This window comes from Vicia villosa, unplaced genomic scaffold (genome assembly GCF_029867415.1).
Source record: "Vicia villosa cultivar HV-30 ecotype Madison, WI unplaced genomic scaffold, Vvil1.0 ctg.005108F_1_1, whole genome shotgun sequence".
NCBI classification, from domain to species: Eukaryota; Viridiplantae; Streptophyta; class Magnoliopsida; order Fabales; family Fabaceae; genus Vicia; species Vicia villosa.
The window spans coordinates 90328-108846 of NW_026706575.1; the positions used below are offsets into that span (position 1 = coordinate 90328).

The window sequence follows — 18519 nt, forward strand, 5'->3', positions numbered from 1 at the left end:
TGGCCAGTTGTATCAAAAGAGGATCAAGAAAGCGTATGACAAGAAGATTCGGCCTCGAGAATTCCACACAGGTGACCTAGTCGTAAGGAAGATCTTGCCAATTCACACTGATCCAAGGGGCAAATGGACTCCCAACTATGAGGGACCATACATCGTGAAGAAAGCATTTTCAGGCGGTGCTTTAATTCTGACAAAGATGGATGGGGAAGACGTTCCGCTTCCAGTCAATTCAGACTCAGTCAAAAAATACTACGCATAAAAGACCCGCTAGGTCGACGTACCTAGGCAAAAATAAGGGCATCCCGGCAAACCAAAAGGGTTTGGGCAAAAATTAGGGATAAAACAAAAAAAAGAATAACCCGCTAAGTTGAAAACCCGAAAGGGCGACTTAGGCAAAAAGGGGTATCCCGCTGGATTGAAAACCCGAAAGGGCGATCCAGGCAAAAGTTAGGGATCGAAAGCGAGAGGCTGCAGTCTGAATATCCTTCACAAAGACCACTATACGCCCTTGGCAGAATGGACAGATCAATCCAACCACTACCCTTCTGAAGCAAAGCATTGAGAGGATCGAGGATATGGGAACTGTAGCAATATCAGTTTTAGTGGAAATCCGAGCATTTCTCTTTGCCATTTTGCTCTTTGCATTTGTATTTTCTTTTTCGCAACTACCTCATTTAGGAGTTGCTTCCTTGTACAGAAGCCTGTTCACAGGCATTCCATCAATAAAATGATCTTTTGGTGCAAAAGCTTTCTTTCTTTCTTTTCATTTTTACGCATGCGAGGTGTGATTTAATTCGTTATTAAACATTGCATTGAAAGCATGGGGAATAATAATCACAAAATCAAACGAAACATGATGTTACATAAACATGAAAGTGCTCCGAGGGGCAACATTTGCGTCCAAACGTTGTCTTCTGTGCAGGTTGCAGTTTCTAGCCGTCATCTTGGCTCATAGTATGTCACAAAGGTCATCATCATCCCGCATAAAAGTTCCAGGGTATAATTCATCAGCACCGGTAAGCATGGAGCACACGAAAAGGTCCATATCCTCCGTCCATAGGGCAGACGAAGAATGGTCTCTCAGAATCCATGATTCCCCAAGCAGCATAGGATGTAAGGAAAGTCGAGCAAAATCATTTCATCCCCAGCAGGGCTATGCTCCAACCCTCAACGCAGTTACCAATAATCTTTGGTACTGTAGGGTTTCCAGTCAATTCACAATGATGGTTCAAGATCACAAGACAACGGACCCCAATGATCCTTCTTCTGTTCCCCCAAGGGCCTTTATTTGGCACTCTTTGCATATAGAATCCATTGCATATAGCATTTGCATCCTCAAAAGCGTAGCATATCCGTCAAAAGCGGATCATTACGCCATAGAAAAAGTCAAACATGCATACAAAGCATAAGCCAGATAATGCAAATCATCCCCCAATCAAGACAATGATACACCCCCACATAAAAGTTGTCCTCACAAATTCCGATTGATATCTGCTACTCCATTACAAATCTCCTCCACCCACGGTGCCGATACTTGGTTTTACCAGTCCCCAATCTAAGTGTTTTTCAATAATTTTCTTGTGGATCGTAGGTCCGTTGACCTTATCCTCATCTTTTTCATTTCTTGTGGATCGTAGGTCCGTTGACCTTATCCTCATCTTTTTCATTTCTTGTGGATCGTAGGTCCGTTGACCTTATCCTCATCTTTTCATTCTTGTGGATCGTAGGTCCGTTGACCTTATCCTCATCCTTTTCATTCTTGTGGATCGTAGGTCCGTTGACCTTATCCTCATCCTTTGCATTCTTGTGGATCGTAGGTCCGTTGACCTTATCCTCATCTTTTCATTTCTTGTGGATCGTAGGTCCGTTGACCTTATCCTCATCTTTTTCATTTCTTGTGGATCGTAGGTCCGTTGACCTTATCCTCATCTTTTTCATTTCTTGTGGATCGTAGGTCCGTTGACCTTATCCTCATCTTTTCATTTCTTGTGGATCGTAGGTCCGTTGACCTTATCCTCATCTTTTTCATTTCTTGTGGATCGTAGGTCCGTTGACCTTATCCTCATCTTTTTCATTTCTTGTGGATCGTAGGTCCGTTGACCTTATCCTCATCTTTTTCATTTCTTGTGGATCGTAGGTCCGTTGACCTTATCCTCATCTTTTTCATTTCTTGTGGATCGTAGGTCCGTTGACCTTATCCCCATCTTTTTCGTTTCTTGCAGATCGTAGGTCCTACCTTTCCATCAAACCCGTATTTTCGAATCACAGTTTCATACAACAATCATTTCCATTGAGAACCTTGTATTGGCACCTCAGGCTACGTTACAAGCTATCACCCTTCTTCCAATTACTCACCATAAATTTCCACCAGAAAAAACAATAAATTTCTCTTTCCCCAGCAGATATCAAAACAAAAATAAGGATAACACTTACACCATCTTCTCTTCAGGACAAATTTCTGGTCTTGGTATTTAATCTTCTTTCACCTTGAATGTTCGAAAGGCTAACGCCAACCTCTCCTTCAGGTGTAAGACGATTAAATAGGGGCAGCTGTCATACCCCAAATTTGTCCTACCCTTTAACTTCTAACTGGCTTAGGCTTTGCATTCATGTACATACATCACTTAGGGCATAATTCATTCCCAGGCATGCATATCATTGGTACTACTCAAAAGCTAGCAAGAAAAAGCTCTGCTGCAAAGAATTTTGATCAGAGAATGAGAAAACCGAGGTATAATCATGTGGCTCTATGTTCATTGAAGTCCTCTTGGATTGGGGTGTCTCTCTGCTTCATATCAGGGCATTGATTAGAGGGTACAAGCTTGCAGATCATCTGGTTCTTTAAGTCGGGGTTTCTTTGACCAAAGTCAACCAGTTGACTTTCTGGTCAACAGTTAATCAGGAATGGTTTCTATGTGTGAAAAGCTTCTCATGCCGACTATGTGGATGTGTTTGTTTGACTGGATTTGATTGGAGGAGATTTAATCGGGAATTTCATCAATAATCAGGAAAATCAGAACAGTTGACTTTTGGGTCAAAATCAGAAGAATTGTTCAAATGTTGACTTTTGGTGGAAAATTAATCAAGGAAAGTTGATGAATGGATAAAATCGGGAGTTCGACAAAAATTGCCAAAATAGCAAAAGAGACAAAAATGGAAAGTTCAACACTTAGAAAATATTTTGGCATTTTGAATCTTGATGAGCAGTCCACTTCAGCACTGATTTACACGTGTCAAATGGCATTGTTTGGAAAAAATTCCAACATCAAAGTTGTTCCTCTCATGGAGGAGAACAACTTTGTAGTTGGAAGTTTTTTCATTTAAAGCTTGTATCAAGAGATATTAAGGTAAGAAGTTTCTGAAAACTCATTTGAACCAAGTCACAATCCAGGTCACAAGTCAGGTCATGACCTGGCATTTTGCCAAACACATGGCATGCCAAATCTCAAGTCAATTTCAGAGCTCTACAAAAATGCCATGGAAGCAAACTTGGTATCATTCTAATCCTTGCCATGTCTTCTTTCCAACAAGCCAAGAGTTGAGTCAATCGAACAAATATTGAATGAATTGCAAGCTTTTAAAGTTGTGCCCTCACACTGACTAAGTCCAGCATCCGGCCAAGGCAGAAAACCAAGTCATGCGCGTACATATCATCAAACACATGGTGGACCAGATTCAAGTCTATTTTTCTTCCTCCACAAGCTCTCATTTTGAACAAGGCTGGTCATACACTCTTCCTTGCCATGTCCTCTTCCAAATAAGCTATGGATGGTAGCAAGTGGGCGTGTATAGACCAAGATAGAAGCACTCAAAGTCATGCCATGACAAAGCCATGTTAAAGCCAATGTCATGCACCCAGGTCAGGTCACGCGCACACAAGCCCTAGGCAGCCATGATGTTCTATGTTTCCAAGCCATTTTGAATGGGATAGAGGCATCATCCTACAATCATCCCAACACCATTCTTGCACCATTGTATGTCCTCCTTGCAATGACCCCAAAAGTGAAGCAATTGGTGGACCGTGGTGAGAGTTATATACATGCAAAGGTGGTGTCTCGTGAAAGAACCCTGGTTCGAGACCTATACTATATGCTTGCAGCATGCATTATTCCTCATCATTATCAGCTTACTATTACTACAAAAAGCCCATGCATATGCTGTTACGTGAAAGGGCATGCATTCACTTCCCTCAATTGCACATTGCTTATTCATTAAGTTTGCAAAGGGTGAGATCTACACCACATGTCCCATTTTTCTCATTCACCAAAGGGGAAACTCACATGCTCCCTATATAAACTGAAGTCCTTCACACACTCTCAAAGGACACACACCTTCATTCTCTCATTTTTCTCAAGCCTTCTCTCCTCACTCTCTTCTTTTCTCTCGGTTCTCTCCTTCCATTATTCACTCTCAAGAGTTTGTTACACCTTGTAACAAACTCCAACCATCTTCAACAAACTCTGAACAAACACCATGACCACCACCTTCAACCACCACTAGCAACATCCATCAAACTTCATAAAGCTCCACCATCAAGCTCCGGATTCGCAAGATCCTCACTACCCTCCCCACCGCAACCTCAACATCTTCACTATCCTCTATCGCCGCCGTAATAAACCTGCATCATCATCCTCTTCTCTCGTGGTCACCGTCGCAGTCAGCTCCAAAACATAGCCGCGGCCTTGCTAAGAGATCGGAGACGATATCAGCAAGAAGCTCTCGCAGATCCCTCGTCTCTTCTCCTTCGTTCATAGATCCCTCAGGTGAGTCCTCCATTCCGTCTCAGCATTCCGAATATCATGTATGCGACTCACTTGTGTTCAGCTTCGTGGTTCTTGGACGTGAGTTATGTGTTTGTAAAGTGTTTGATGCTTATGCGTATGGATCTTGCCTTGAAATTCTGAGAGTGTTTATGAGCATATTGAGGTGTTTAGATTGCGTTTTCATGGAGTTTATTTATGTTATGGCTTTAAAGAATCGTCACGGTTTAGAGAATAGAGATGGAATTAGGGAAAACTAATTGCATATTTGGATCCAGGGGTGAAAAACGAGTTGAAAGGTGGTGCCTTTTAGGATTTATGAGTAGAGACGTGTGTTTCCGGCGGCGGGTGACCGGAGAAGACGACCGGAGCCCTAGCTCCGGCGTCTCTGTGTGTTTATATGTCCTCCATGCGGTTGCTGACGTGGCGACGCGCCACAGGCTTGTTCCATTTTTTTCTTTCTTTCTTTTGTCTTACTCAAATCATTAGAATGTGCGTTGGCTTGTTGTGATTGGCTCATTATTCATTTTGTTTTATGTGACTTAAATGCTACTTGGACCAATTGATGTATGTGTGTGCTGAATGTCACGTTTTGTGCATGAGAACTATGGTCTAACATAATATTCTACTTGCTGAAGAAAATAAAATGCAAATAAAAATGTGAAATGTGACGTTGGGCCACGCACAGGGTGGGCCTCATTACTTGTCTGAACTATACCCCTTTGCTGCTAATACACCACCACGCAATGATATTGGGCCTGGGCGCTCATGCTATCCCCACCTCCTATTTCAGGCCCTGTTTTGCTTGTAACTAGTTTTAATTCATTATCTTTCTGCTGATGCACCCCCCCCTGCAGTGTAGATTAGATCTTCATTTTAATTTTTGTTTTGCTTTTATTTTTAGCTCATAATTCCAAATTTTAAATCAAATAAAATGCATAAAATCGATGTGTAGATAGTCTAGATATTGTGAATAATTGACTTAATTTTCGTTGATTTTTTTTAGTTGTTTTAGTACTTTTTTTAACAAACCTTTTTCTTTGCAATATGGTTTGAATTTTCTTTTGTTTTAATACTTCCTTGTAAATAATCTTGTTAGTAGATTTAGGAATTAGTCTTAGTCTCGATTTTTCTCCATGGACTTAATTGATGTAGGTGTTTGTGAATACCGTTTATTTGTTATAGTTCTCAATTTTATTTGTCGTATATTGATTTTCTTTTACCTATCCCATGTATAGTTTTCCTTTAATGAAGTGTATAGTTCTTTTATTATTTTTTGATTCCCTTGTATAGACAACTTAGATTAGAACATAGAATTAGTTCCCTTCTTGCACTCATTTTCTTTTCAACTTTTAAAATACTTAATAAAAAATCGATGAAGATCATACCGTTGCTTTATTTCATGGTAGGAAAGAAATGATTGAGGCGTAGGCCTCGATGTATGTTCTTTCCTACTTAGCGGAGAAGAAATGATTGAGGTGTGAAGCCTCGGTGTATTTCTTAACCGCTATTTAGAGAAACGATTGTGGCGTAGGCCTCGATGTGCATTCTCTAAATATTCAAAAAAAAAAAACTTCTTTGTGTATTTCCTTTACTTAGCGGAGAAGAAATGATTGAGGTGTGAGGCCTCGATGTATTTCTTAACCGCTATTTAGAGAAACGATTGTGGCGTAGGCCTCGATGTGTGTTCTCTAAATATGCAAAACAAAACTCTTTTTGGTATGATCTAAGTCACAAATTAAATCCCCTTAAAAAACACCAACCAAAAACACTTCAAAAAACACTAATAAATGGTCAGATTTAAAGCAAAAGTAAGGAAGTGATGCGAGGCCTTGTAGTGGGTTCTCGTCATCATGGAATTACCCTAAAAGATACAAACCAATCTCTCTTTCTCCTTCCTAAGGGCAACGTCATTTCCGTTTGTACGCATCGTAGGTCTTCCCTTATGCAAGAACGTGAACGTTGACTCCGCCCAATTAAAAAACACAAAAACAAACAGAAAATCTTTAGCCGAGCTACGGTAACTCTGATTCCTGAAAAGGATACGTAGGCAGCGGGGTAGGGCCCGTGCGAGTACAATTCTTTATTTTCCCTACATTTTGCATTCATTTCGCATTTAGACATAGACATAGTTTCACACCCTTTAGATAGAAACAAACATAGGTGGATACCATCGAGTACGATGGGCGTGAGGGGTGCTAATACCTTCCCCTTGCGTAACCGACTCCCGTACCTTGATTCTCTGGTCGCAAGACCCTGTTCCTTCCTTTGTTAGGTTTTCTGATATTCCTTTCCCTTATGGGATAAATATATTGGTGGCGACTCTGTTCATTTTTCGCGAGCGTGCGACAGGAATAGATATAGAAGTCATATCAAAGAAACAACAATCATATAACATCATTTATTACATTACATCATATAACAACAATTACCAGTTCTTCACGTCATAGCATCATCAATCCAAGAATAAATCAAATACATCACTTAAAATATACTGAAAAATCAGCTTCCAATATGTCATGCCCAAAAATTTTCCCTCCATATTTTCATACTCAAGCTCAGCTAGTAATCAATAGCTTAAGATATCTCATGAATTTATTGTATGCTCTCACTCCTAATCAAAGACCTCCAATCTAGGGTTTTGGATTTATCAAAGGAGATGATTGAATCAATGTCTTGAATAGGGTTCATATGGCCTCTTATAATTCAAAATGCCCCCATGACAAGTTTCAAATCTTGATTCATAAGATTGCTCATTCAACTGCCCAAATGGCCAACAATCGACCAATTTGACCTAAAAGTCAACTATAGTCTAATCACAATCAAAACTCCTGATTTTTGGTCAACATTAATATTTTGAAGTAACATGCATCATTTAATCAAGGGTTGATCATGATTCATCAAGGAAAGTTCAGAAATCAACAAAACCTAAAGTTAAGTCAACTGAACTTTGACCAGCCATAACTTTCACATGGTTCATCATAAATTTCTCAACCAAAGCTAATTTTAAAGGAAAATGAGTTCTCTACAACTTTTTCTCTCTAAAGCCAAGGACAAAAATGCTCCATTTGAAAGATATAAGCTTAAACATTACAGGTCCTTTTGAAAGTCAACCAAAAGCTGGTTTTTGTCAAAGCCAATATCATGAAGATAAAATATCCAAATACAAAAAAGGTTCCAAAGTGGCTTGTAGAGGACATATTGGCCTTTCCAAAAAGTCCTAGTACACTTTCATATCTTAAAAATTGAGGGAGATATGCCTTGTCAAAGTTGGTTAATTTTGAGTGAAAATATGAAGCAAATAAGGTTCAAAATGGATTTTTTTGCAAAGAAGCCCAACTTTTTATGATCCAATCTTGTTATCCAAGTCATCAAGAAGATCTAATATCAATGCCACGAATTGATGATTTTTATTTGATTTTATAATGATTTTTTTCATTTCAAAAGTGACATAAATCAAATAATTTAGATAATAATCAAATATTTGATTTAAGAGGGTTTTCTAATAAGAATCAATCATCAATTATGCCATATATGTGGATCAATTTCGTGGAAAATAGGATTGGTGAGAGAAGATTAAGCTTAAGCCAGTTTTAGAAAGAATTAAAACCAAATTTCCATCAAATATCAATCTCTTGAGATTTGGTTCAAATTTTTTGACCTAAATTCATCTGCTATAAATATACAAGCAGTCCAAAGCAAAAGGAGGACGAAAAATTGAGGAAAAAACTAGGGTTCACAAGGGAAAAATATCAAAGAATAGGTGCAAATTCGATTTTCTTGGTGCAGCCACTTTCAAAGCCAAACAACCATTCAATCCTCTTCCTAAGGTGAGAAAGAGTAAGTTTGGATCATTAGCCATGCTTGAATACACTTAAAATTCGAGTACCATGTTCATCATAATTTCATGGATTCTTGATATTTTATATGTCACAATTTAACATGTCTCAATCCAAAATAACCACATACTTGAGTTGCTGGTGTGATTTAGAGAAGGTATAGACAATTGGATAGAAGTTTGAACGTGTAGATTGAAATTCACCATGGCAAAGCATGAATGAAGAATGCGTTATTTTGGATTGAGTGTCTTCAGGTCCAAAAAACGTAAGCCTAAAGGTTACTACTAAATAAACTTAAAAATAAACAATTAAAATTAAATTTAAAAACCTAAAAATAAAACCTAAACCAAAAATTAATTGATGTTAATTTGCCCAAAATAGGGTTCGTGGCAAAAATAAAGTGAAAAAGAATGTGATAGAAAAATACTAAGGCGTATAAAACCTAATTAAATGTCTAAATCGATTTTACGATTAAATTAATCCTAATCCTATTTTTTTTTGGTTTTTTTTTATGATTTTATGAAATTATCTAAAAGTCGTGGTTTTATAAAAAAAGTTATGGTTAGAAGAAAAAGGTTTATGAGAAAAAACTAAGAAAACTAAGAAAGCAATTAAAATAAACAAATAAAACAAAACCTGGGGGCTGGATCCTGTGTGGTCATCCTTATGAGATCCATGGTGTGCCTGCACGCTGTAGCGCGTTGGATCTAATCTTGATATGATCTGAGGGCCGAGGTAGGTTGGTGCATAATATGCACCGCTGACCAGCTGTTCTGTGTGTATTAATTGATATAGAATTTCCACACAAATAATATAAAGAAAAACAAAAAGAAATAAGACAATTCAAATATAACTTGTTGGGTCCCACGATATGCCGCATTAACCAATTAAGATTGGGAAAGATTTGTTGACCCACGAATCAGAGGAGGGGAGAGGAATGTATTTTTGATCAGCCAATCAGATGATCCCACGTAGCAGTCAAACAGTCCACCTTCACTGTTCATCATCTTCATCAATTCACTTGCGGATTTTGTTACGAAATTTCCTACGGAATTTGTTGCGAATGTTTCCTGCGAATTATGCACAAAATAAAAAATAAAATAAAACATGTTAGATGAAACCAAATCGTGCCCAGATCACTGTTTTTGGATGTTGCGAGTCCGGTGGTGGCCTCCGTTTGGCCCGAAAGTGATCGTAACGGGAGACCCGAGGAAGAGACCTCTGAAGCCCTAACAATGGCGCTTCTCTAAACCTGCATCAAAACTCCGTAACGAAGGCTCTAAATACGTCCAAATATGATCATGAACACATATATGCCATTAAATTTCATCTATATTAATCGAAGCATAGAAAAACGAAAACTCAAAAAACAAGAACATGGATACGTTAACATACACATTATGAGCATCATGGTTATTGAGTAATTGAGCAAATTTGTTCTATATCACCTTGAGGATGAGGTTGGATGCTTCAGAGACCTTGAAATTCCTTGAATAAAGAGTACGAAAGTTTCATCCTTTTTTTTAAATTTTGGCACATTAGTAACCCTTATTTTTCTCTCCCAAATTTCGTCCTCTTCTGCATCTGATGTTGTTCTATATATAGAGGAATGTTTTAGGGTTACAAAATTGTTTTAGGGTTATGAGATTGGGTTGTTTTGTTGAGTGTCTTCAGGTCCTGGGTTCGAACCCAGCGGAGGGCACAATTTATTCTTACTAATTATTTGGTTGCAGGTACCACTAAATTCCACGCTGCAGCCCTACGCATGATCACGGTAGGCCTTCAATCATAGTCATTGGTTCCGCAACGAAGCCAAATTCAAGGACGATGGAAGAGATCCCCATGATGGACTTCCAGGATCTCATCACACCAGATCCAGCGCTCCCAACAACCATGTTTCCTCTTTCTCTTTATTTTATTTTATTTTGTGTGTTTTTCCTCTTTTCTTTTTCTTTTGTGTTTATTATTTCTTTTCACATTTTTTTTCAAACACCAAATTAATTTAGGATTATGTTTTTAAATAGTTTAATAAATCTAGTTATTTAGGTTAAATAATTTAATAAATTTAGGATTAATTAAATCAATTAGTTAATTTTGAATAAATTAATTTAGGGTTTAATTTAATTAAATTAGGATTTTTAGGCTAATAATAAATTAATTAGGGTTTATGTTTTAGTCGATTAATTTTAATATGATTATTATTTTTTAATAACCTTAATTAGGATTAGTTTTTAGGTTTAATAATTAACTTTAACCACAATTTTATTTTTAGGCTAACCTTTAAGATTTAGGGTTTATCACCATGATTACCTCTTTATATTCGCGAATTTCTCTTCTCATCCCATACTCTATGAATGTCGCATGTGTGTTTATTTTCTGCCATTTCAATTCTAAAAAATGTGTATAGGTCGCAATAAGTTTTCTTTTAATAGTTTAGGTTTTTAATTTCTGCTTACTAAGTTTTATGCCTTTCCCCTGCTTTTGGTTATGTAATCCCCTCCCCGAAGCCTTGTAATAGCGTAGGATTTTTATTTTTCTGCCTTTAAATTCCTGCACTATATAACTGTTAGCAATTGAATAGGATTGTATGGCAAACTAAAAGCAACATAGTATAACCCTGATTTTCAGGATTAATATTAATCAACCACTATTGTTTCACACACACACCTTTAGGGTAATTCCACTTCCGTTGCCTTTCGATTCAATAGTCAATTCCCTCGAGCGTAGGGATACCTTAGCCTGCTGCCTTCGATTCAAAATCATCAAAGTCCCTTTGATTAAAGATCACATAAAATATCCTGCAAACTTCACTATAAAAAAGTCCTATAAATGCTACGAATGCATGATGCGCAACACCACGTAAAATACGACCACGGTTAGTCAACACACATCATCATTCATCATATTCATCATACATCATCACATGCTTCATTTTACACAAATAATCATAAGATCATCGATTCATCATATAACATATGTCAAGTTACGAAAGGACATAGTTAAATTAATTCACAATAGAAAGCGTTACATATTGGTATATCACCACATGATCTCATCATCTCGTCATAAGAAAAACACACATCATCATCACAAATACCACCATGTTATCATAAAGAAAACACTCATCAAGTTATACAAAAACATGGCTACGCCAACTCATAACAAATGGCATACTTCCTATGTTAACACTACATAGTTCATCACTTAATCCCAATTCAAGCACTATAAGTCTACATCCTATGATTCATTTTATTACACCAAGGTATATTTCATTGTGTTAGATTTCAAATGCTTCGAATGATGCATCAATTGGAGTCCGGAAACTCAAGTTATGGCCTTTACAAAAATTTGTAAAAAATTGGTCTACCTCGGGTCCGCTCGCGCCAATCCATGCATCGACCGCTCGCTCAAGATCATAACTTCTCCCTACCCTGGGCCCGCTTGCGCTGACCCATGCGTTGACCAATCGCATGCATTTGCGTCGATCGCGCATTGTTCGCGTGCTAAATTTTTCTGCACTTTTCAGACTAATTCCTTTGCAATTTTTACACATTATAAGCCCTAGAAACACCCTATAATCACCATATTTCATAGTCCAAATACATCTTTATGCATTCTAACCTATAGGTATCATCTATTGCATATTAATTCATCATATCATCATCAAATCCTCGTAAGCCGAAATCTAGATAAACTCCACATACCTTATATTGTAGTTTAGCTTTGATTCTCGTCGCGTTCTCTCTATGAATTCCTTCATGTTCTTCGTGCCCCATCTCTCTCCCCCTTTGCCTCTTCTCTAAACTTTTATCGTACGGAATGAATTCCTCTTTCCTTTTTTCTCTTTTTAACCCTAGGACCCCTAATATGGTCTTCCCATCTTGTCCTCACTCACTCTTCACAAATGACCACTCTTGCCCTTAATATCTCTAATACTAATATTATTATATTTTACTAATTAAAATAATTCCATTTATTATTATAATTATACTAAATTATTCTAAAATACTCCAAAATCCCTCAATACACATGAATCATCAAAACATCACATAAGTCATCATAATCTCAAACATCACACATCATCACAAACCATCATAAGGACTCAACATATCATCACATTTTCAAATACTTTACAAAAATCACTAAAGCATCATGTATATTGAATTCTTCAAGATAACTCACATAACCATCATATTCATCAAAACATCATGAATCACCATAAGGCCTCGCATAAAAACACCAAAATATCATATATGTCAAATACTTCAGGATGACTCGTATATTCATGCCAGATTAATTAAATAAATAACTAATCTAAAATTTGAGGTGTTACAGTAGGGGTTACGATAAGGCATACTCAATAGTAGTTGTAGCCTATGTTTTATGAAATTTTTTTGGTGTTGTAATATTTCTACATTTTGCATTTATCAGAATAATGATTACTATATTTTAATATTTTTTTAGTCTACATAATTTTTATTTCCATTATATTTTATCGGATAAAAGGGTATTCAATTTATTTACTACGATTATTACAATATAATTTTGTAGTTTTTTTCAAAAATGAAATACTCAGAGCACTTTTCACATGTGCATATCCGAAATAGAAATATTTCAGATGGACACATGGACACGATGCAATTTTACCAATAGAAATATTTCTACAATCTGTTAGAATCCAAAGGCAGAACGAAATTCCCTCCGACTATTATTGGAAAGTGATGATGAATGAGTTGGTTGATCTACACGAAGAAAGGCTACATGCTTTAGAAGTTTTGAGAAGACAAAAGGAGAGGGTAGCTAAAGCATACAACAAAAAGGTTAAAGGAAAAGTATTTGTGAACGACGATTTAGTATGGAAAGTAATACTGCCCATAAATCGAAAGAATAAGGCTTTGCGTAAGTGGTCTCCACATTGGGAAGGACTTTTTTGAGTCGTCTAGGTATTTTCTAACAACGCTTACGAAATCGAGGAATTAGCAGAAGATAACAGAATCTTGAAAGTAAATGGAAAGTAATTGAAAAAGTATAAACCTGTACATCGAGAAATAAAAATCACAGGCGAATAAATTCAATTAATAAACAGGAAGATAACATGGCAGAAATAGAGCGCCAAAATAGGCTTAAAAAAGGGAGATTACAAAATAAGGATTAATCCGAAATAATGCCAAAATATTCAAAAATAATTACAGGCATCCACTAAACATTGAAGTTAGCTGGGACAGAGGATTACATCTGGTTATATTGCGAAGCAGACACGACTAAGCGACACTCGATCACGAATCTTTGTTTCCTCAACTTTTTGATCTCGATCTCTAATTATTGGGCTTTTTCGATATGTTGAACTCCGCTTGGATCTCCTCATCAAGCTTGGATCTACCATTATGCGAACAAGCATTAACATTGTGTTCAATGGCCAAGATTAAGTCGATGTCGAAGACTTTCTCTCTAAATTGGAGAAGAAGACTATTTCTAGCCATCTCAGAAGATTTATCCCTAGAAGTAGTCGAAGTGGCAGCACCTTTGTCAGACGAAATAGTTCTAGCGCTCATCATCGCCTTCAGATATCCCGCAGGATTAGTAAATTTCAGTTCAGCTAGTTTAGTTGAAGAAGAAGTTTGCAGGAGAAATCGTTTTGCTTAAGGATGTAGAAAAGTGTTTCAAATGAGAGACTTTTGCTACTTATAGAGGGAAATCACCTTTTACAATTTTGAAAACTTTAAGAGTGTGAAAAGTAGTGGGGCACGCGAAAGTTTGTGATAGGGTGCACAAACGATTGTACAGTCTACAATATTAATCCTACTTATTAGGAGTGATCATTGTGCAGTTCTCGTGCACGTCTAGATGAGACGTTTGGAGGCATGGTCATTATGACCATGACGTCACGGGTGAAAAGACATTGAAAAGATTGTCCATCGAAATCAAGGGTTCGCAAGAAATGTCCATTTCTGTAAGAATTCCGAAATAGACATTTATTGGGGGCAATTTGTTAGCTGGGAATTTCGACGGACAAAAGGAAGTTTGTTGAAGGAAATATATTTCGAAGAGAGACATAAAGAATGGCTCTTTGAAGGATATTTGAAGTACCATTTTGTTATAAAGTGGATTTTACCTTGTCGAAAGATATTCAAAGTAAATATCCTCGAAAGGGTAAAAGACTTAGCATATTTTTCGGAACATTTGGAAAACAAGCTTCGACAGCCACGTTGGTTGGATGTTGGCGCCTCAGGCGAAAGGAGATTCAAATTCAAAATCTGTCTTATCCAAAAGGACACGTGGAAGCCTTAGGGATTGAGAGACATGCGAATGGAGAACGTGGTATTCCGTGAGGAAAAGTCTGTTAGGGTCGAACTAGTATAAATTAGAATCTTAATGTTATATTTTAGTGTGTTCAAATCTGTGCAAAACTCAATTATACTCCAAGTATCAAAGCGTATCGAGAAACAAGTGCTGAGAATATACGTACGAACTACCAATTTTTGTTAATCAAATTAAATTACCTTTTACCAGTTTATGTTTATCTTCAATAGAGTCTTTTATCTTTCTTTATCCCTTTCGAGTCAAAAACCTTAATCATTCCTGCATTTTGTTTTTTCCTTCCAACTTATTTTCTTTTAACTTACAAATTAAAACACAAAACCAAACCAAGAATGAATACAATCAAAATATCAAAATCTCGAAACTTAGATCATGCCCTAGGATCAATCTAGTCGATCCTGCAAACAACCAAGATATTTATTATTTTGGAGAACTAGAGTTTGTTTACTAATTTTCACGATAAACAATATCATTTATATAAGGGTCTTCCTAAGCAGTGCCCTTAGGGCACTCTTTAAGCATACTAAATAAAGAAAATATTTTTTATAAAAGTTAACATTGCATTTATCAATACAATTTTAATGCATTAAATACACGAATTTTAATAAAAGCTTACCACTTTAATCACATAAAAAGTGCCTTAAGGGCACCGGTTGTTATTCTTGTTATTCACTCTTACCTTTTTCAAGTCGGGTAATTTATGGAGCTCTTTTTTATTTTCCATGACTGTATAACAATCCACAGAGTGAACAATCATCCACATTGTTATCGATCCTCTAAATTAATTATAGTGTCGTCCGAAATAACATAGGAATTTCCTTCAGAAAATTCAAACCTCAAAGTACTTGCATTACCGTATCACTTCTAATCATTCAAAATAGCAAATGAAAATGTGGGTGGATTTGTGGAATAAATGTAATAAAATAGCAAATGTGATGTAGAATTAGTAGTGTATTGATAATAAAATAAACAATACAAAATATGTAAAACATTGAAAAGTAAAATTTAATTGGACTTGAAAATGGGAGAAAATCTTCCAAATCCAAGGTCCAGTCAATTAAAGCAATAACTCCCTTTTTGGGTTTGGAAATGATCAACACAATCTACTTTACTATAATAAATCCCACCTAAACAATCCTATCATTTCATTTTTTTTATCTCTAAAAATCAGAACAAAGCACTAAATCACACCTAATCATTCACCTGTACTCACCAAAAGATTATCAAAAACAAACAAACAAACAAAACAAAAAATACAACATTCCGTGCTTTGTTCGAACACAAAAAAGGACCAAACATGGCAGGAATGCTCCCTGGTGTTGAATCTGCTAGAAGGAGACGTGTCCATAAGGCTGGAGTTGAACCTTCTAATAACAGACGCTCTTCTTTCTGTTTGTATTCCAGTAATTCTGAATCTCGTCTTTCCTCGTCTTCTTCAATGGTTTGTTTTCTTCGTTAATTATTTGCCTTGTTGTTCCTATGTTTTTTTTTTTTTTTTATATATATTATTTATCAATTATCGATTTTAATGGGTATGTCTTAATTTTATTTTTGGATTTTAATTTATCAAGCAAAGAAACATGTTATACCAGACACAGCAAGATGAGAATCTGGTAGGAGCAGCAAGAGAAGCTAAACAAAGATTGGATGACAAATTCAGATCCCAAACGGTATCAGAAAACACAAGGTATTACAAAAAATAATAATATTTTTTTTTTATGTGATGTCAAGAACTCAGATCTGATATTTTAATTTAATTTTTTTTTATCAAATTTATTTTTTAAATATATAGTTATTTGAATGATTCTAAATTCAATAGATGATGTTTTGTCTATTTAATCCTTATGAAAGTTGTTATGAATTATTAGGAAGAAGAACATAAAGTGTGTGGAGGGCAGAAAAGAAATCATAGAGGAGTTACAAATTGAGGTGTATCGTTCAAAGAAAAGTGGGCCAAGGAAATTCAGTTGGAGCAAATTGAGCTGGAAAGCATCAGAACAAGAGGATTGTGCTGTGTGTTTGGAATCATTTAAGATTGGAGAGAAATTGATTCCTCTACCTTGTGCTCACAAGTTTCATTCTACATGCTTGAAACCATGGTTGGAAAATAACTCACACTGTCCATGTTGTAGAACTACCATTCTTTTTCTCTAGATTTTAAATATTTCTCAATTGTCTGAAATTAATAGTTGACTTGGTTTTGATGAATTGGGTTTTTTTTTTATTGTACCTTGTGTTGTGTTTTCTTGAATTAGTAATGGATGGATTGCAAATTGAAAAATATTTGAAGTTATGATTTATGAGATAGTTGAAAATTTGAAAAAGGTTTAAAATGATTATGTATGAGAATTTTAAAAATGCTAAAGATTATATGAGAGGGTTACACATGTTAAATTTGATAAATATTATTTTCAATTTTTATAGAATGGTCTCAAATAATTTGGAAGTTATTTTTAGAGTGCGTTTAATTCCTATTGGAGTATAGAACAAAGAGAACACCACAAATTCAAATTGGAGCATACGACAAAGAGAACACCACAACAGAAATTTTAAATGGAACAATTCTCTATCTCGTGCGTTGAATGATAAATGATGGACAACACAATCAACCTAATATAAATTACAATTAGGGAAATTTTCATTGCACCCATACGCAAAACTTTAAAATACTCATATGTTTCGGATATGCATTTTCGAAGACACACTTTTTTTTATAAAAAAAAAGTTACTCACATATGCATATCCGGAGTCACCCTATTTTACACAAAAAAATGATGATTTCGAATATGCATATGCGAAGTCACGTTTTTTTATTTTAAAAATTGTACCTTCGGAGATATATATCTGAAATAAGTTGTGTTATTTCAGAAAATGCAAACAAACACCCCCACTCTTTGCATTCTCTTCAAACACCAAATGCTCCATACAATAACAAAAATCTATTTTTACCAGAAGTTCTATTGAAGATTCACCCTCCACAACATTCATTCAAGCATTCCAACTTCAACTCAAAGCTCAACCAATTTGTAAGTTTTCAATACCCTTACCTCAAGCTCATGCTCAAAGTTAGAATTAAGGGTTGTTAGATTTTAAGACAATGTGTAGGTTGATCTTATTGAACTTCAATGTTGGTGTTTAGATGTAAAAAATTGGATTTTGGATGAGTTAGGGCAAAAAATAGAAGTTTCTAAAAAATGGATGTTCGCGGGTTATTTCAGAAGTGCATATCCGAAATCTCCTCTTACCAGTTTCGGATATGCACTAGCGAAATGTGCTCTGAGTTGTTTTTTTTAATTTTTAAATTTATTTCATACTCTAACTTTAAGTGTTATTAACCAGTGGTATTTTTTTTAGTAAAATGGCTGACAACCAGGCATCGAACGATCGACAAAGACGGGGAAGGCCAACCCAGACAGCCTCGGCTTTGCGCGAGAGAGCCACATAGAAAGTAGTGGCTCGGGGACGGGGTCAAGTCCACGTGGAGGAGGCTCCTACATGATCCTCATCTTCACCGAGGAGTCGCTTGTCATGGGCGTCTTCCTCTCTTGTTGTTACTCAGGAGGAGGTACATGAGCATGGTAAGGTACCTAAGGATGAGGTTC

The 18519-nt window shown here is 36.2% G+C and overlaps 1 protein-coding gene across 1 annotated transcript; it reads left to right on the forward strand.

The window, feature by feature from the left end:
* The first annotated feature begins 15989 nt into the window (after nt 1–15989).
* LOC131642481 (probable E3 ubiquitin-protein ligase RHY1A) lies at nt 15990–17146 on the forward strand. The gene is made up of 3 exons (XM_058912724.1): nt 15990–16358; nt 16489–16604; nt 16786–17146. Exons 1-3 carry the CDS (start codon nt 16215–16217, stop codon nt 17069–17071), a joined length of 546 nt encoding a protein of 181 aa, XP_058768707.1. The 5' UTR covers nt 15990–16214; the 3' UTR covers nt 17072–17146.
* The last annotated feature ends 1373 nt before the right edge of the window (nt 17147–18519 follow it).

Bases quoted from the DNA above. Each gene is read 5' to 3' on its own strand.
- LOC131642481 (XM_058912724.1), top strand. From the start codon at position 16,215: ATGGCAGGAATGCTCCCTGGTGTTGAATCTGCTAGAAGGAGACGTGTC. The intron at 16,359-16,488 runs GTTTGTTTTCTT...TAATTTATCAAG, and splicing joins TTTCCTCGTCTTCTTCAATG to CAAAGAAACATGTTATACCA. The intron at 16,605-16,785 runs GTATTACAAAAA...ATGAATTATTAG, and splicing joins ACGGTATCAGAAAACACAAG to GAAGAAGAACATAAAGTGTG.